This window comes from Oncorhynchus masou, unplaced genomic scaffold, assembly GCF_036934945.1.
Source record: "Oncorhynchus masou masou isolate Uvic2021 unplaced genomic scaffold, UVic_Omas_1.1 unplaced_scaffold_181, whole genome shotgun sequence".
NCBI lineage: Eukaryota > Metazoa > Chordata > Actinopteri > Salmoniformes > Salmonidae > Oncorhynchus > Oncorhynchus masou.
The window spans coordinates 676,838-697,058 of record NW_027016550.1 but is presented as its reverse complement, the minus strand read 5'-3'; the positions used below and the strand labels follow the sequence as shown (position 1 = coordinate 697,058).

At 50.5% G+C, this 20,221-nt stretch overlaps 2 protein-coding genes across 2 annotated transcripts in view; one reads left to right on the top strand and one right to left on the bottom strand.

Annotated features, from left to right (window-relative positions):
• The window catches only part of traf7 (TNF receptor-associated factor 7), a 110,714-nt gene extending 102,569 nt beyond the window's left edge, over positions 1–8,145 (top strand). The window contains exons 20-21 of the mRNA XM_064964687.1: positions 3,786–3,905; positions 6,782–8,145. Coding sequence (XP_064820759.1) covers positions 3,786–3,905; positions 6,782–6,796 — 135 coding nt within the window. The 3' untranslated portion in view covers positions 6,797–8,145. The remainder of the gene's footprint in view (positions 1–3,785; positions 3,906–6,781) is intronic.
• Positions 8,146–17,092: 8,947 nt separating this feature from the next.
• Positions 17,093–20,221, bottom strand: part of caskin1 (CASK interacting protein 1) — a 169,428-nt gene continuing 166,299 nt past the window's right edge. The window contains exon 25 of the mRNA XM_064964693.1: positions 17,093–19,127. Coding sequence (XP_064820765.1) covers positions 19,031–19,127 — 97 coding nt within the window. The 3' untranslated portion in view covers positions 17,093–19,030. The remainder of the gene's footprint in view (positions 19,128–20,221) is intronic.

Sequence of the window (20,221 nt, the reverse complement as noted above, 5' to 3'; positions counted from 1 at the left end):
CGTCTGTCTCTCTGACCGTCTGTCTCTCTGACCGTCTGTCTCTCTGACCGTCTGTCTCTCTGACCGTCTGTCTCTGACCGTCTGTCTCTCACCGTCTGTCTCTCACCGTCTGTCTCTCACCGTCTGTCTCTGACCGTCTGTCTCTGACCGTCTGTCTCTGACCGTCTGTCTCTGACCGTCTGTCTCTCTGACCGTCTGTCTCTCTGACCGTCTGTCTCTCTGACCGTCTGTCTCTCTGACAGTCTGTCTCTCTGACAGTCTGTCTCTCTGACCGTCTGTCTCTGACCGTCTGTCTCTGACCGTCTGTCTCTGACCGTCTGTCTCTGACCGTCTGTCTCTCTGACCGTCTGTCTCTGACCGTCTGTCTCTGACCGTCTGTCTCTGACCGTCTGTCTCTCTGACCGTCTGTCTCTCTGACCGTCTGTCTCTGACCGTCTGTCTCTGACCGTCTGTCTCTGACCGTCTGTCTGACCACCTGTCTGACCACCTGTCTGACCACTTGTCTGACCATCTGTCTGTCCACCATCTATCGGACCTGTCTGACAACCATCTATCGGACCTGTCTGTGCACCATCTATCGGACCTGTCTGTCCACCATCTATCGGACCTGTCTGTCCACCATCTATCTGACCTGTCTGTCCACCATCTATCGGACCTGTCTGTCCACCATCTATCGGACCTGTCTGTCCACCATCTATCGGACCTGTCTGTCCACCATCTATCTGACCTGTCTGACCACCATCTATCTGACCTGTCTGACCACCATCTATCTGAGCTGTCTGACCACCATCTATCTGAGCTGTCTGACCACCATCTATCTGACCTGTCTGACCACCATCTATCTGACCTGTCTGACCACCATCTATCTGACCTGTCTGACCACCATCTATCTGACCTGTCTGACCATCTGTCTGACCTGTCTGACCACCATCTATCGGACCTGTCTGACAACCATCTATCGGACCTGTCTGTGCACCATCTATCGGACCTGTCTGTCCACCATCTATCGGACCTGTCTGTCCACCATCTATCGGACCTGTCTGTCCACCATCTATCTGACCTGTCTGTCCACCATCTATCGGACCTGTCTGTCCACCATCTATCGGACCTGTCTGTCCACCATCTATCTGACCTGTCTGACCACCATCTATCTGACCTGTCTGACCACCATCTATCTGAGCTGTCTGACCACCATCTATCTGAGCTGTCTGACCACCATCTATCTGACCTGTCTGACCACCATCTATCTGACCTGTCTGACCACCATCTATCTGACCTGTCTGACCATCTGTCTGACCTGTCTGACCACCATCTATCTGAGCTGTCTGTCCACCATCTATCGGACCGGTCTGTGTGACCTGTCTGTGTTTGTAGGTGTGAGTGTATTAAGAAGTAATTTTGTCAACACCCTGACTAAATGAGAGACACAAAGTAAATCAAATCAAATTTATTTATATAGCCCTTCGTACATCAGCTGATATCTCAAAGTGCTGTACAGAAACCCAGCCTAAAACCCCAAACAGCAAGCAATGCAGGTGTAGAAGCATGGTGGTTAGGAAAAACTCCCTAGAAAGGCCAAAACCTAGGAAGAAACCTAGAGAGGAACCAGGCTATGTGGGGTGGCCAGTCCTCTTCTGGCTGTGCTGTGTGGAGATTATAACAGAACATGGCCAAGATGTTCAAATGTTCATAAATGACCAGCATGGCCCAATAATAATAAGGCAGAACAGTTGAAACTGGAGCAGCAGCACGGTCAGGTGGACTGGGGACAGCAAGGAGTCATCATGTCAGGTAGTCCTGGGGCATGGTCCTAGGGCTCAGGTCCTCCGAGAGAAAGAAGGAGAGAATTAGAGAACGCACACTTCGATTCACACAGGACACCGAATTGGACAGGAGAAGTACTCCAGATATAACAAACTGACCCTATTGAAACAGGTGAATTGGACAGGAGAAGTACTCCAGATATAACAAACTGACCCTATTGAAACAGGTGAATTGGACAGGAGAAGTACTCCAGATATAACAAACTGACCCTATTGAAACAGGTGAATTGGACAGGAGAAGTACTCCAGATATAACAAACTGACCCTATTGAAACAGGTGAATTGGACAGGAGAAGTACTCCAGATATAACAAACTGACCCTATTGAAACAGGTGCTTTCCACAGACAGGTGTTCCTGAGTTAAAGTGATTTAACATCCCATCATGCTTAGGGTCACGTATTAAAATGCCCAGTTGACCATTATTTTAGCTACCTTGGCTAGAAGAAGATGTCCGTGATGTTGAAGGAGGGGTCTGAAAGAAGCATAGGGCTCTGTGTCATCAGGTCTCAACCCAATTCAGGAGCGGTGCCTGTGTTTTCCACCTCCATCAACAAAACACCAAGTGATGGAAGTGTCACATCCCTCCAATAGACTTCCAGACACTTGTAGAATCTATGTCAAGGTGTATTGAAGCTGTTCTGGTTGGTGGTGACCCAACACACTATTAAAACACTATGTTGGTGTTTCCTTTATTCTGGCAGTTACATGGGGACCCAACACTATTAAGACACTATGTTGGTGTTTCCTTTATTCTGACAGTTACCTGGTGGCCCAACGCCTTAAGACACTATGTTGGTGTTTCCTTTATTCTGACAGTTACCTGGTGGTTGGTGACCCAACGCCTTATTAAGACACTATGTTGGTGTTTCCTTTATTCTGGCAGTTACCTGGTGGCCCAACGCCTTAAGACACTATGTTGGTGTTTCCTTTATTCTGGCAGTTACCTGGTGGTTGGTGGCCCAACGCCTTAAGACACTATGTTGGTGTTTCCTTTATTCTGGCAGTTACCTGGTGGCCCAACGCCTGAAGACACTATGTTGGTGTTTCCTTTATTCTGACAGTTACCTGGTGGTTGGTGACCCAACGCCTTATTAAGACACTATGTTGGTGTTTCCTTTATTCTGACAGTTACCTGGTGGCCCAACGCCTTAAGACACTATGTTGGTGTTTCCTTTATTCTGGCAGTTACCTGGTGGTTGGTGGCCCAACGCCTTAAGACACTATGTTGGTGTTTCCTTTATTCTGGCAGTTACCTGGTGGCCCAACGCCTGAAGACACTATGTTGGTGTTTCCTTTATTCTGACAGTTACCTGGTGGTTGGTGACCCAACGCCTTATTAAGACACTATGTTGGTGTTTCCTTTATTCTGACAGTTACCTGGTGGCCCAACGCCTTAAGACACTATGTTGGTGTTTCCTTTATTCTGACAGTTACCTGGTGACCCAAAGCCTTATTAAGACACTATGTTGGTGTTTCCTTTATTCTGACAGTTACCTGGTGGTTGGTGGCCCAACGCCTGAAGACACTATGTTGGTGTTTCCTTTATTCTGGCAGTTACCTGGTGGCCCAACGCCTTAAGACACTATGTTGGTGTTTCCTTTATTCTGGCAGTTACCTGGTGGCCCAACGCCTTAAGACACTATGTTGGTGTTTCCTTTATTCTGGCAGTTACCTGGTGGCCCAACGCCTTAAGACACTATGTTAGTGTTTCCTTTATTCTGACAGTTACCTGGTGGTTGGTGACCCAACGCCTTAAGGCACTATGCTGGTGTTTCCTTTATTCTGGTGGTTGGTGACCCAACGCCTTAAGGCACTATGTTGGTGTTTCCTTTATTCTGGCAGTTACCTGGTGACCCAACTCCTTATTGACACTATGTTGGTGTTTCCTTTATTCTGGCAGTTACTTGTAATAATCAACTGTGTGTGTTTTTTAAAGTAACCCAGCCTGTGTTTGTCAACAGGTGTGGAGCATGGACAACATGATCTGTACCCAGACCCTCCTCAGACACCAGGGGAGTGTAACAGCCCTGGCCGTCAGCAGGGGGCGCCTGTTCTCTGGAGCTGTGGACAGCACCGTCAAGGTACCCTCTACAGTCTATCAGTTAACCGACCCTCTACAGTCTATCAGTTAACCGACCCTCTACAGTCTATCAGTTAACCGACCCTCTACAGTCTATCAGTTAACCGACCCCCTACAGTCGATCAGTTAACCGACCCTCTACAGTCTATCAGTTAACCGACCCTCTACAGTCTATCAGTTAACCGACCCCCTACAGTCTATCAGTTAACCGACCCTCTACAGTCTATCAGTTAACCGACCCTCTACAGTCTATCATTTAACCGACCCTCTACAGTCTATCAGTTAACCGACCCCCTACAGTCGATCAGTTAACCGACCCTCTACAGTCTATCAGTTAACCGACCCCCTACAGTCTATCAGTTAACCGACCCCCTACAGTCTATCAGTTAACCGACCCCCTACTAAAGATAACATGTGGAATGGTTTTAAGAAGGTCATTCCGTGGTTCGTTTAGCTATTTGATTTCAGAATTTTTAAGGTATCAAAACCGTTTTTAAATGCTGTGATGAAACATTGAATTTAGCATTACTGCTATTAGCCCGTACGAAGGCATTTTAAATAAGATTTCACGACACGGAACAACGGCTAGTCCCAAAATAAATGTAAAGGAAGTTTGTCCTATATCTGAGCGAGAGAAGAAAGATCAGGAATAAAAAATAAAATCTATATATATATATATTTAACTATTTTTGTCACTGAACAGTCTCCATATGTGGCGAACCACCTGGATTTGGTCTTATGCAGCAAAATTATTATTATTATTAGTGTTTGTTTTACACTGGATCAAAGTCTCTCTCTCTCTCACACCCTCTTCAGCTTTTAGCTCCGCCCATTCAGCATCGTTCACACCCTCTTCAGCTTTTAGCTCCGCCCATTCAGCGTCGTTCACACCCTCTTCAGCTTTTAGCTCCGCCCATTCAGCATCGTTCACACCCTCTTCAGCTTTTAGCTCCGCCCATTCAGCATCGTTCACACCCTCTTCAGCTTTTAGCCCCGCCCATCCAGCATCGTTCACACCCTCTTCAGCTTTTAGCCCCGCCCATCCAGCATCGTTCACACCCTCTTCAGCTTTTAGCTCCGCCCATTCAGCGTCGTTCACACCCTCTTCAGCTTTTAGCTCCGCCCATTCAGCGTCGTTCACACCCTGTTCAGCTTTTAGCCCCGCCCATTCAGCATCGTTCACACACTCTTCAGCTTTTAGCCCCGCCCTTCCATCATCGTTCACACCCTCTTCAGCTTTTAGCCCCGCCCATTCAGCATCGTTCACACCCTCTTCAGCTTTTAGCCCTGCCCATTCAGCATCGTTCACACCCTCTTCAGCTTTTAGCTAGCTAGCTAACAGTACACTTTAGCTTAAGACAGCTAACTAGCTAGGTAAACAGTGTTTTAAGATCACAAATGTCTCCTAACGTTAGCTAGTTAAACGATAATGAACAAAGTGCCAACAATGTCAGTGCTGGAAGCTAAGCAACCAGGTTCAATGTTAGCTAGCTAACATTAGCCTCTAATTAGCAAAGAAAACTGCTCTGGGATACGAATAATGACATCAGCTAGGGAGCCAGACAGCTAACTTTAGCTAGCTAACAGTACACTTTAGCTTAAGGCATATAGCTAGCAAGCTAACAGTACACTTTCGCTTAAGACATATAGCTAGCAAGCTAACAGTACACTTTAGCTTAAGACATATAGCTAGCTAGCTAACAGTACACTTTAGCTCAAGACATATAGCTAGCTAGCTAACAGTACACTTTAGCTCAAGACATATAGCTAGCTAGCTAACAGTACACTTTCGCTTAAGACATATAGCTAGCAAGGCATCTCCCTGTTGCGGATGCCATGCCATCTCCCTGTTGCGGATGCCATCTCCCTGTTGCGGATGCCATGCCATCTCCCTGTTGCGGATGCCATGCCATCTCCCTGTTGCGGATGCCATGCCATCTCCCTGTTGCGGATGCCATGCCATCTCCCTGTTGCGGATGCCATGCCATCTCCCTGTTGTCCTTAGTTTGAAGATATAATCCAGAGACAGGTGTTTAATTGACAGGTGTTTAATTAATCTCTTTAGCTAGCAGACTCTAATTCCACTGATCTCTGTGTCTGACTCTCTCTCTCTCTCTGACTCTCTCTACCCCTCACTCTCTCACTCTCTACCCCTCTCTCACTCTCTCTACCCCTCTCTCTCACTCTCTCTACCCCACTCTCTCTACCCCTCTCTCACTCTCTCTACCCCACTCTCTCTACCCCTCTCACTCTCTCTACCCCTCTCTCTCTCACTCTCTCTACCTCTCTCTCTACCCCTCTCTCTCACTCTCTCTACCCCACTCTCTCTACCCCTCTCTCTCACTCTCTCTACCCCTCTCTACCCCTCTCTCTACCCCTCTCTCTCACTCTCTCTACCCCTCTCTCTACCTCTCTCTCTACCTCTCTCTCTACCCCTCTCTCTCTACCCCTCTCTCTCTCTACCCCTCTCTCTCTACCCCTCTCTCACTCTCTCTACCCCTCTCTCTCTACCCCTCTCTCACTCTCTCTACCCCTCTCTCTCACTCTCTCTACCCCTCTCTCTCTGACTCTCTACCCCTCTCTCTCTGACTCTCTCTACCCCTCTCTCTCTCTCAATTCAATTTAATTCAAGGGGCTTTATTGTCATGGGAAACATGTGTTAACATTGCCAAAGCAAGTGAGGTAGATAATAAACAAAAGTGAAATAAACAATAAAAATTACAGAAGTTTCAAAACAATAAAGACATTACAAATGTCATATTATATATATATATGTGTGTGTGTGTGTGTGTGTGTGTGTGTGTGTGTGTGTGTGTGTGTGTGTGTTGTATACAGTGTTGTAACAATGTCTCTCTCTCTCTCTTTCTGTGTCTCTAGGTGTGGACATGTTAGAGGATGCTGATTGGTTGGAGAGGTTGTTGTCGAGGAGAGCAGCTGTATGTTCCCACCTCAGTGGACCACCCTGTGTCAAACGGACCATATGAACTCTGACACACACACACTCACACTCACTCACACACACACACACACACACACACACACACACACACACATTGGTTCATCATCCTTCAGGATCATGACTGTTTTTAATATCTCTACCAAATGAACTTTAACCCCTGATGTGGGCGGGGTCAGAAGTGATCACGACCTTTGTGTCCTTAGCCCAGTGCATTATGGGTGGAGCTGCCATACCTTAGCTCTGCCCACTGACGACACCAGCCCTCCCCTGATTGGGACAATGCCAGAACTGTGTACTGAAGACTTGTTAGCTCCCCAAGTTAATGCCTTGGCTTCAGTTCAGTCCCCCGGGGGACTGGACCGGTACTGACCCAGGGGACTGGACCGTTACTGACCCGGGGGACTGGACCGTTACTGACCCGGGGGACTGGACCGGTACTGACCTGGGGGACTGGACCGTTACTGACCCGTTACTGACCCGGGGGACTGGACCGGTACTGACCCGGGAGACTGGACCGGTACTGACCTGGGGGACTGGACCGTTACTGACCCGGGGGACTGGACCGTTACTGACCCGGGAGACTGGACCGTTACTGACCTGGGGGACTGGACCGGTACTGACCCGTTACCGACCTGGGGGACTGGACCGTTACTGACCCGGGGGACTGGACCGTTACTGACCTGGGGGACTGGACCGTTACTGACCCGGGGGACTGGACCGTTACCGACCCGGGGGACTGGACCGCTACTGACCCGGGGGACTGGACCGTTACTGACCCTGGGGACTGGACCGGTACTGACCCGGGGGACTGGACCGGTACTGACCCGGGAGACTGGACCGTTACTGACCCGGGGGACTGGACCGTTACTGACCCGGGGGACTGGACCGTTACTGACCTGGGGGACTGGACCGTTACTGACCCGGGGGACTGGACCGTTACTGACCCGGGGGACTGGACCGTTACCGACCCGGGGGACTGGACCGTTACTGACCTGGGGGACTGGACCGTTACTGACCCGGGGGACTGGACCGTTACTGACCCGGGGGACTGGACCGTTACTGACCCGGGGGACTGGACCGTTACTGACCCGGGGGACTGGACCGCTACTGACCCGGGGGACTGGACCGTTACTGACCCGGGGGACTGGACCGCTACCGACCCGGGGGACTGGACCGTTACTGACCCGGGGGACTGGACCGTTACTGACCCGGGGGGGACTGGACCGTTACTGACCCGGGGGACTGGACCGTTACTGACCTGGGGGACTGGACCGTTACTGACCCGGGGACTGGACCGTTACTGACCCGGGGACTGGACCGTTACTGACCCGGGGACTGGACCGTTACTGACCCGGGGGACTGGACCGTTACTGACCTGGGGGACTGGACCGTTACTGACCCGGGGGACTGGACCGTTACTGACCCGGGGGACTGGACCGTTACTGACCCGTTACTGACCTGGGGGACTGGACCGTTACTGACCCGGGGGACTGGACCGTTACTGACCCGGGGGGACTGGACCGTTACTGACCCGGGGGACTGGACCGTTACTGACCCGTTACTGACCCGGGGGACTGGACCGTTACTGACCCGGGGGACTGGACCGTTACCGACCCGGGGGACTGGACCGTTACTGACCCGGGGGACTGGACCGTTACCGACCCGGGGGACTGGACCGTTACTGACCCGGGAGACTGGACCGTTACTGACCCGGGGGGGACTGGACCGTTACTGACCCGGGGGGGACTGGACCGTTACTGACCCGGGGGACTGGACCGTTACTGACCTGGGGGACTGGACCGGTACTGACCCGGGGGACTGGACCGTTACTGACCCGGGGGACTGGACCGTTACTGACCCGTTACTGACCCGGGGGACTGGACCGTTACTGACCCGGGGGACTGGACCGTTACTGACCCGTTACTGACCCGGGGGACTGGACCGTTACTGACCTGGGGGACTGGACCGTTACTGACCCGGGGGACTGGACCGTTACTGACCCGGGGGACTGGACCGTTACTGACCCGTTACTGACCCGGGGGACTGGACCGTTACTGACCCGGGGGACTGGACCGTTACTGACCCGTTACTGACCCGGGGGACTGGACCGTTACCGACCCGGGGGACTGGACCGTTACTGACCCGGGGGACTGGACCGTTACTGACCCGTTACTGACCCGGGGGACTGGACCGTTACTGACCCGTTACTGACCTGGGGGACTGGACCGTTACCGACCCGGGGGACTGGACCGTTACCGACCCGGGGGGGACTGGAAGCATATGGAACGGGCAGGGGCCTGCCTGAAGTTGTCAAATAGAAACTCTTGTTTTAGGTCACAAAGCGTGACGTCGGTGTTTTAGAATGGACAGTGATGGGCTCTGCTAGCAACAACTAGGCTGTGTCCACCACGACTCTGCAGCTCTGTGTTTAGTGCCATGATGATGATGATGATGTTGATGATGATGATGCCATGTAGGCTGTGTTCAGGACCGCTACGCAGCGAAGGTGTCAACGGTTTGAAAATTAACTGTACCATACTGAAATATGTCCGTCATGAAGGAGACTGGGTGAATGTGAGAGATGCCTCCCTGTTTTCTCTTTGTCTCCTCCCTCCTCTGGTTCTCTCTCTGTCTCTGATCATGTGATCAGTCTGGGGGGGGTGGTGTATAATGTAGAAACTGATCATGTCAATGTGATCAGTCTGGGGGGGTAATGTAGAAACGGATCATGTCAATGTGATCAGTCTGGGGGGGGGGGTAATGTAGAAACTGATCATGTCAATGTGATCAGTCTGGGGGGGTAATGTAGAAACGGATCATGTCAATGTGATCAGTCTGGGGGGGGGTGTAATGTAGAAACAGATCATGTCAATGTGATCAGTCTGGGGGGGTTGTAATGTAGAAACTGATCATGTCAATGTGATCAGTCTGGGGGGTAATGTAGAAACTGATCATGTCAATGTGATCAGTCTGGGGGGTAATGTAGAAACTGATCATGTCAATGTGATCAGTCTGGGGGTGTATAATGTAGAAACTGATCATGTCAATGTGATCAGTCTGGGGGTGTATAATGTAGAAACTGATCATGTCAATGTGATCAGTCTGGGGGGGGGGTAATGTAGAAACTGATCATGTCAATGTGATCAGTCTGGGGGGGGTAATGTAGAAACTGATCATGTCAATGTGATCAGTCTGGGGGGGGTGTAATGTAGAAACGGATCATGTCAATGTGATCAGTCTGGGGGGGGGGGGGTAATGTAGAAACTGATCATGTCTTCTCTCTGATCCTAGATCTGTTAGATGTTCTGTTGTATACTTGATGTACGCCTGATTTATCTGATCATTAAAATACTGTACACTTTGAAGTGTGTGACTGATCCCTAATGTTAAAATAGTGTACACTCTGAAGTCTGTGACTGGTCCTCCTGGATCGACCGGGCCGGTGGCCTCCCCCCGTGGATTGGCTGGGCCCGGGCCCCTCCCCCCGTGGATTGGCTGGGCCCGGGCCCCTCCCCCCGTGGATCGGCTGGGCCCGGGCCCCTCCCCCCGTTGTTCGAGGACTCCAGGTTAAGAACCACTGTGTGCTTTAATAGATGACCATCGTGAATATCTCCACGGCTCTCTGCTGCCCCCCTCTGGGCCTTGGGGGTAACAGCCACATGTCTCTGACAGACGCTGGGTGATAATAGTGGTTACATTTTCAGTAAGAATTCACACACTAAAAAAAAACACAGGATGCTTCATTCAGTACAGTGATGACCAGGGTGTATTCTGGGATATTTTTATTTTTAATTTTTACCTTTATTTAACCAGGCAAGTCAGTTAAGAACACATTCTTATTTTCAATGACGGCCTGGGAACAGTGGGTTAACTGCCTGTTCAGGGGCAGAACGACAGATCTGTACCTTGTCAGCTCGGGGGTTTGATCAGCTCGGGGGTTTGAACTCACAACCTTCCGGTAACTAGTCCAACGCTCTAACCACTGGGCTACACTGCCACCCCAGATAACTGCCTTCAGCTCTCTGTGCTGTGTTCTCTGGTCTGAAGGCTGGTCGTGTTCTCTGGCCTGAAGGCTGGCCGTGTTCTCTGGTCTGAAGGCTGGTCGTGTTCTCTGGCCTGAAGGCTGGCCGTGTTCTCTGGTCTGAAGGCTGGCCGTGTTCTCTGGCCTGAAGGCTGGCCGTGTTCTCTGGTCTGAAGGCTGGTCGTGTTCTCTGGTCTGAAGGCTGGCCGTGTTCTCTGGTCTGAAGGCTGGTCGTGTTCTCTGGTCTGAAGGCTGGCCGTGTTCTCTGGTCTGAAGGCTGGTCGTGTTCTCTGGTCTGAAGGCTGGTCGTGTTCTCTGGTCTGAAGGCTGGTCGTGTTCTCTGGTCTGAAGGCTGGTCGTGTTCTCTGGCCTGAAGGCTGGTCGTGTTCTCTGGTCTGAAGGCTGGTCGTGTTCTCTGGTCTGAAGGCTGGTCGTGTTCTCTGGTCTGAGGGCTGGTCGTGTTCTCTGGCCTGAAGGCTGGCCGTGTTCTCTGGTCTGAAGGCTGGTCGTGTTCTCTGGCCTGAAGGCTGGCCGTGTTCTCTGGTCTGAAGGCTGGTCGTGTTCTCTGGTCTGAAGGCTGGCCGTGTTCTCTGGTCTGAAGGCTGGTCGTGTTCTCTGGTCTGAAGGCTGGTCGTGTTCTCTGGCCTGAAGGCTGGCCGTGTTCTCTGGTCTGAAGGCTGGTCGTGTTCTCTGGCCTGAAGGCTGGTCGTGTTCTCTGGTCTGAAGGCTGGTCGTGTTCTCTGGTCTGAAGGCTGGTCGTGTTCTCTGGTCTGAAGGCTGGTCGTGTTCTCTGGCCTGAAGGCTGGTCGTGTTCTCTGGCCTGAAGGCTGGTCGTGTTCTCTGGTCTGAAGGCTGGCCGTGTTCTCTGGTCTGAAGGCTGGTCGTGTTCTCTGGTCTGAAGGCTGGTCGTGTTCTCTGGTCTGAAGGCTGGTCGTGTTCTCTGGTCTGAAGGCTGGTCGTGTTCTCTGGTCTGAAGGCTGGTCGTGTTCTCTGGTCTGAAGGCTGGTCGTGTTCTCTGGTCTGAAGGCTGGCCGTGTTCTCTGGCCTGAAGGCTGGTCGTGTTCTCTGGTCTGAAGGCTGGCCGTGTTCTCTGGTCTGAAGGCTGGCCGTGTTCTCTGGTCTGAAGGCTGGCCGTGTTCTCTGGTCTGAAGGCTGGTCGTGTTCTCTGGTCTGAAGGCTGGTCGTGTTCTCTGGTCTGAAGGCTGGCCGTGTTCTCTGGTCTGAAGGCTGGCCGTGTTCTCTGGTCTGAAGGCTGGCCGTGTTCTCTGGTCTGAAGGCTGGTCGTGTTCTCTGGTCTGAAGGCTGGCCGTGTTCTCTGGTCTGAAGGCTGGTCGTGTTCTCTGGCCTGAAGGCTGGTCGAGTTCTCTGGTCTGAGGCTGGTTACGTGGATGTTGGTGTTGGACACCGGCAGGCAAACAGACGCAGGCAGACGCACGTACAGTTGAAGTCGGAAGTTTACATTTAAACTCAGTTTTTCCACAATTCCTGACGTTTAATCCTAGTAAAAATTCCCTGTCTTAGGTCCGTTAGGATCACCACTTTATTTTTTTGAATGTGAAATGTCAGAATAATAGTAGAGAGAGTGATTTATTTCAGCTTTTATTTCTTTCATCACGTTCCCAGTGGGTCAGAAGTTTACATACACTCAATTAGTATTTGGTAGCATTGACTTTAAACCGTTTAACTTGGGTCAAACGTTTCGGGTAGCCTTCCACAAGCTTCCCACAATAAGTTGGGTGAATTTTGGCCCATTCCTCCTGACAGAGCTGGTGTAACTGAGTCAGGTTTGTAGGCCTCCTTGCTCACACACACTTTTTCAGTTCTACCCACAAATGTTCTATAGGATTGAGGTCAGGGCTTTGTGATGGCCACTCCAATACCTTGACTTTGTTGTCCTTAAGCCATTTTGCCACAACTTTGGAAGTATGCTTGGGGTCATTGTCCATTTGGAAGACCCATTTGCGACCAAGCTTTAACTTCCTGACTGATGTCTTGAGATGTTGCTTCAATATATCCACATAATTGACCTCCCTCATGATGCCATCTATTTTGTGAAGTGCACCAGTCCCTCCTGCAGGAAAGCACCCCCACAACATGATGCTGCCACCCCCGTGCTTCACGGGTGGGATGGTGTTCTTCGGTACCTTCAGGCATTTGGAAATTGCTCCCAAGGATGAACCAGACTTGTGTAGGTCTACAATTCTTTTTTTCTGAGGTCTTGGCTGATTTCTTTAGATTTCCCATGATGTCAAGCAAAGAGGCACTAAGTTTGAAGGTAGGCCTTGAAATACATCCACAGGTAAACCTCCTATTGACTCAAATGATGTCAATTAACCTATCAGAAGTTTCTAAAGCCATGACATCATTTTCTGGAAGTTTCCAAGCTGTTTAAAGGCACAGTCAACTTAGTGTATGTAAACTTCTGACCCACTGGAATTGTGATACAGTGAATTATAAGTGAAATAATCTGTAAACTATAGTTGGAAAAATGACTTGTGTCATGCACAAAGTAGATGTCCTAACCGACTTGCCAAAACTATAGTTTAACAAGAAATGTGTAGAGTGGTTGAAAAACTAGTTTTAATGACTCCAACCTTAGTGTATGTAAACTACTGACTTCAACTGTAGACAGACAGACACAGAGACTGACAGACACACAGAGACAGACACACATAGGCAGGCAGACAGACACACAGAGACAGACAGAGACAGACACATACACACGTAGGCAGGCACACAGACAGACAGATACACATAGGCAGGCAGACAGACAGACACACACGTAGTTAGGCAGACAGACAGACCGTAGTAGAAGAGTCCAGTGGAACAGTTTGTATAGAACATTTATTTATTCTGAGAGGAATAAATCCATAGATGCATCACTGCAAGCACACCACGTTCCCACTGACTGGTTCATACAGTCAACACACAGCAGAGTAGCTACAACACACACACACACACACACACACACACACTCTCTCTTGCAGCGAGGCCCAGAAATCACTCTGGTCTCTGTCGATGCTCACAAGCGAACGTAAAAAAACGTTTTCTTTTTAAAAACTAAACAAACAAAAACAGTACTATGGTCCCTCCCCCTCTGTTTTGACCGTGGCTGTTCTAATTTAATATTCAGTTCCTCCCTCTGTTTTGACCATGGCTGTTCTAATTTAATATTCAGTTCCTCCCTCTGTTTTGACCATGGCTGTTCTAATTTAATATTCAGTTCCTCCCTCTGTTTTGACCATGGCTGTTCTAATTTAATATTCAGTTCCTCCCTCTGTTTTGACCATGGCTGTTCTAATTTAATATTCAGTTCCTCCCTCTGTTTTGACCATGGCTGTTCTAATTTAATATTCAGTTCCTCCCTCTGTTTTGACCATGGCTGTTCTAATTTAATATTCAGTTCCTCCCTCTGTTTTGACCATGGCTGTTCTAATTTAATATTCAGTTCCTCCCTCTGTTTTGACCATGGCTGTTCTAATTTAATATTCAGTTCCTCCCTCTGTTTTGACCATGGCTGTTCTAATTTAATATTCAGTTCCTCCCTCTGTTTTGACCATGGCTGTTCTAATTTAATATTCAGTTCCTCCCTCTGTTTTGACCATGGCTGTTCTAATTTAATATTCAGTTCCTCCCTCTGTTTTGACCATGGCTGTTCTAATTTAATATTCAGTTCCTCCCTCTGTTTTGACCATGGCTGTTCTAATTTAATATTCAGTTCCTCCCTCTGTTTTGACCATGGCTGTTCTAATTTAATATTCAGTTCCTCCCTCTGTTTTGACCATGGCTGTTCTAATTTAATATTCAGTTCCTCCCTCTGTTTTGACCATGGCTGTTCTAATTTAATATTCAGTTCCTCCCTCTGTTTTGACCATGGCTGTTCTAATTTAATATTCAGTTCCTCCCTCTGTTTTGACCATGGCTGTTCTAATTTAATATTCAGTTCCTCCCTCTGTTTTGACCATGGCTGTTCTAATTTAATATTCAGTTCCTCCCTCTGTTTTGACCATGGCTGTTCTAATTTAATATTCAGTTCCTCCCTCTGTTTTGACCATGGCTGTTCTAATTTAATATTCAGTTCCTCCCTCTGTTTTGACCATGGCTGTTCTAATTTAATATTCAGTTCCTCCCTCTGTTTTGACCATGGCTGTTCTAATTTAATATTCAGTTCCTCCCTCTGTTTTGACCATGGCTGTTCTAATTTAATATTCAGTTCCTCCCTCTGTTTTGACCATGGCTGTTCTAATTTAATATTCAGTTCCTCCCTCTGTTTTGACCATGGCTGTTCTAATTTAATATTCAGTTCCTCCCTCTGTTTTGACCATGGCTGTTCTAATTTAATATTCAGTTCCTCCCTCTGTTTTGACCATGGCTGTTCTAATTTAATATTCAGTTCCTCCCTCTGTTTTGACCATGGCTGTTCTAATTTAATATTCAGTTCCTCCCTCTGTTTTGACCATGGCTGTTCTAATTTAATATTCAGTTCCTCCCTCTGTTTTGACCATGGCTGTTCTAATTTAATATTCAGTTCCTCCCTCTGTTTTGACCATGGCTGTTCTAATTTAAAATTCAGTTCCTCCCTCTGTTTTGACCATGGCTGTTCTAATTTAATATCCCCTCCCCCTCCCAACACAAAGAAAGGAGGAGAATGAGCTCGACTCAGGAAGATTGGAAAAGCATCCAGCTATATATACACACATGGGGCTGACAGAAGCTGATCCTTGATTTGTGGTTAGGGCCAACTTCTCCTCAGGGCGGTACAACCCATCTCAGATTGGGTCAGGATAGAGTCGCGAAGAGGAGAGAGATGGGACTGGAGTCATGTGACCAGAAGTTGTGGAGGTTTATGTAACGGAGGTGATTGTGTGAACATGAAGACTTGTTTATCTCTTAGAGATGATGCCTGGGCTCAGCCTTCCGCTCAGGAAGCCAACGCATATCTCGTGACCCGGGGGCTCAAGCCATCGAGACCGGTGTCTGTCGTCATTAAACATGCAGCACTTTGGGGTCGGTCGATCACCTGGATGACCGATTGACCCCACCCAGATCACCTGGACATGAAGACAGGCCCGGATCACCTGGACATGAGGACAGGCCCAGATCACCTGGACATGAAGACAGGCCCGGATCACCTGGACATGAAGACAGGCCCGGATCACCTGGACATGAAGACAGGCCCAGATCACCTGGACATGAAGACAGACCCAGATCACCTGGACATGAGGACAGGCCCAGATCACCTGGATGAGGACAGGCCCAGATCACCTGGACATGAGGACAGGCCCAGATCACCTGGACATGAGGACAGGCCCAGATCACCTGGATGAAGACAGGCCCAGATCACCTGGACATGAGGACAGGCCCAGATCACCTGGACATGAGGACAGGCCCAGATCACCTGGACATGAAGACAGGCCCAGATCACCTGGACACGAAGACAGGCCCAGATCACCTGGACCGTTACTGACCCGGGGGACTGGACCGGTACTGACCCGGGGGACTGGACCGGTACTGACCCGGGGGACTGGACCGTTACTGACCCGGGGGACTGGACCGTTACTGACCCGGGGGACTGGACCGTTACTGACCCGGGGGACTGGACCGTTACTGACCCGGGGGACTGGACCGTTACTGACCGGGGGGACTGGACCGTTACTGACCCGGGGGACTGGACCGTTACTGACCGGGGGGACTGGACCGTTACTGACCCGGGGGACTGGACCGTTACTGACCCGGGGGACCCGGGGACTGACATGAGGACAGGCCCAGATCACCTGGACATGAGGACAGGCCCAGATCACCTGGACATGAGGACAGGCCCAGATCACCTGGACATGAGGACAGGCCCAGATCACCTGGACATGAGGACAGGCCCAGATCACCTGGACATGAGGACAGGCCCAGATCACCTGGACATGAAGACAGGCCCAGATCACCTGGACATGAGGACAGGCCCAGATCACCTGGACATGAAGACAGGCCCAGATCACCTGGACATGAAGACAGGCCCAGATCACCTGGACATGAAGACAGGCCCAGATCACCTGGACATGAGGACAGGCCCAGATCACCTGGACATGAAGACAGGCCCAGATCACCTGGACATGAAGACAGGCCCGGATCACCTGGACATGAAGACAGGCCCAGATCACCTGGACATGAAGACAGGCCCAGATAAAGCTCTCATGAAAATAAAAAGAACCCTAAGAAAGATAATTTACATTTTTAAATGATTATTGAGAACATAACATGTAATTATTAACAACTTTAAACACCTACAGCCTTCAGAACAAACCCACATCATAAAATCAGAATTTAAAAACATATTTTTGTTGTTGTTGCAAAATTATCCACATATTACTCTATATTTATATATATTCATTACGTCAACATTCCAACTATTCTCTTAGCACGTAAAGAGAGGCTGTAGTGAGTTCTGTCTGGATGGATGACGCAGATAGACCTCACTGTGACGTTAGCAGGTTTAGGGGGGGGGGGGACGTTAACATAATCTTCCTCCGATAGGGTGGAGTGGAGGGATGGAGGGAGCGAGAGATGAGAAAATAGATACAGTAAATAAAGGGAGAGAAAGAGAATAGTGAGAGAGAATAGTGAGGGAGGGAGAGAGAATAGTGAGGGAGGGAGAGAGAATAGTGAGGGAGGGAGAGGGAATAGTGAGGGCGGGAGAGGGAATAGTGAGGAAGGGAGAGGGAATAGTGAGGAAGGGAGAGAGAATAGTGAGGGAGGGAGAGAGAATAGTGAGGGAGGGAGAGAGAATAGTGAGGGAGGGAGAGAGAATAGTGAGGGAGGGAGGGTGAGAGAGAGAGAATAGTGAGGGGGAGAGAGAATAGTGAGGGAGGGAGAGAGAATAGTGAGGGAGGGAGAGAGAGAGGGAGTAGTGAGGGGGAGAGAGAATAGTGAGGGGGGAGAAAGGGTGAGAGAGAGAATAGTGAGGGAGGGAGAGAGAATAGTGAGGGAGGGAGAGAGAGAGGGAGTAGTGAGGGGGAGAGAGAGAATAGTGAGGGGGGAGAAAGGGTGAGAGAGAGAATAGTGAGGGAGAGAGATGCAGTAAAGTAGAGGAATTGGAGATGAGCCACCATCAGACCCCCCCCTCACAGATCCCTTATCGTGGAAGTTCAGCGTTTTAATGTCACTGGAATATAAAGGCAACGTTGCCGCGGCAGCGAAAGACTCCCGTTAAACGCTGTATATGTGGTGTCAAAGGGGGAATGACCTTTCGCCGTCTCTTATTCCGCCACCTGTACCACTTCATCTCTCCAGACTGACCAGAGCCCTTCGTTCCAGTTCAGCCCCTAACCACGCTAAGTAAACGTAAACTATACTTTCTCTATTGTGCAGTAGAGGTCAACATGGTACTGAACCTCTAGAACCCTTGACCCCCCCCCCACCTGAGCCATAACCCCAGACTCAACACAGTGCTGTGTTAATAACAGGGAGGGAGGGGTATGTTATGGAAGGAGGAGAGAATAACATCGGAATCTGGCCTCTGGAGGCGGGGCTTGTACATGAAGTTCTGCCATTCCGAAGCCCTTTACATCCAACCAGCTGTCATCTCCTCCTCTCCGTCCAGAACACTGATGATTCCAGAACACTCACGATTCCAGAACAGTGACGATTCCAGAACACTCACGATTCCAGAACACTCACGATTCCAGAACACTCACGATTCCAGAACACTCACAATTCCAGAACACACACTTCAGGAGCAGAGTTACATTTTGGTCACATTAAAATTCCAGCGATTCATAAACATGACAACAGCATAACCATTCAACAGAGAAGACCAAATCGTATATCTATATATTTTATATATATATATTTATAATATGACTGAACTAATGCATGACTCTCTCTCAGAGAGGAGCCTGTTTTCTGTAAATATAAACGCTCTTCATGCTGACAATGTACACATCACATACCATAACTACAATTCATCACATGAGGCTGTAACTGCTTGTGACAGGACTGCCTAGCGGCCAAGAGTTCTCCTCTGTAATGGAGTGGTCCTCTGTCCTTCAGTGGACAGAGGAGGATGGAGAGAGAGAGGAGCGTTGTGCCTGCGGAGGGAAGGAGGAAGTCCTGAGGCAGGCTGCGTTGCCACGGGGACGGCCAGCTGTTGTCACGGTTACTCCAACATGGCATCAAGCTGGTCAGCCAGGTCGTCAAACATGCTGCCGATGTCGTCAAGGATACTGACCGTTGTCTTCTCCTCTGCAACCCAACTACACACACACACACACACGGACGGACACACACACACACGGACGGACACACACACACACACGGACGGACACACACACACACGGACGGACGGACACACACACGGACGGACGGACACACACACACGGACGGACGGACGCACACACACGGACGGACGGACGCACACACGGACGGATGGACGGACGGACGCACACACACGGACGGACACACACACACGGACGGACACACACACACGGACGGACGGACACACACACGGACGGATGGACGGACGGACGCACACACACGGACGGACACACACACACGGACGGACGCACACACACGGACGGACGGACGCACACACGGACGGACGGACGGACGGACGCACACACACGGACGGACGGACGCACACACACGGACGGACGGACACACACACACGGACGGATGGACGGACGGACGCACACACACGGACGGACGGACACACACGGACGGATGGACGGACGGACGCACACACACGGACGGACACACACACACGGACGGACACACACACACGGACGGACACACACACGGACGGACGGACACACACACACACGGACGGACGGACGCACACACGGACGGATGGACGGACGGACGCACACACACGGACGGACGGACGGACGAACGGACACACACGGACGGACGGACGGACGGACACACACACGGACGGACGGACACACACACACACGGACGGACACACACACGGACGGACGGACACACACACACGGACGGACACACACACACGGACGGACGGACGGACGGACACACACACACACGGACGGACGGACACACACACACACGGACGGAGACACACACATGGACGGACGGACGGACGGACGGACGCACACACACACACGGACGGACGGACACACACACACGGACGGACACACACACACGGACGGACGGACGGACACACACACACGGACGGACGGACACACACACACGGATGGACGGACACACGGACGGACGGACGGACACACACACAGACGGACGGACGCACACACACACACAGACGGACGGACACACACACACGGACGGACGGACGGACACACACACACAGACGGACGGACACACACACACGGAC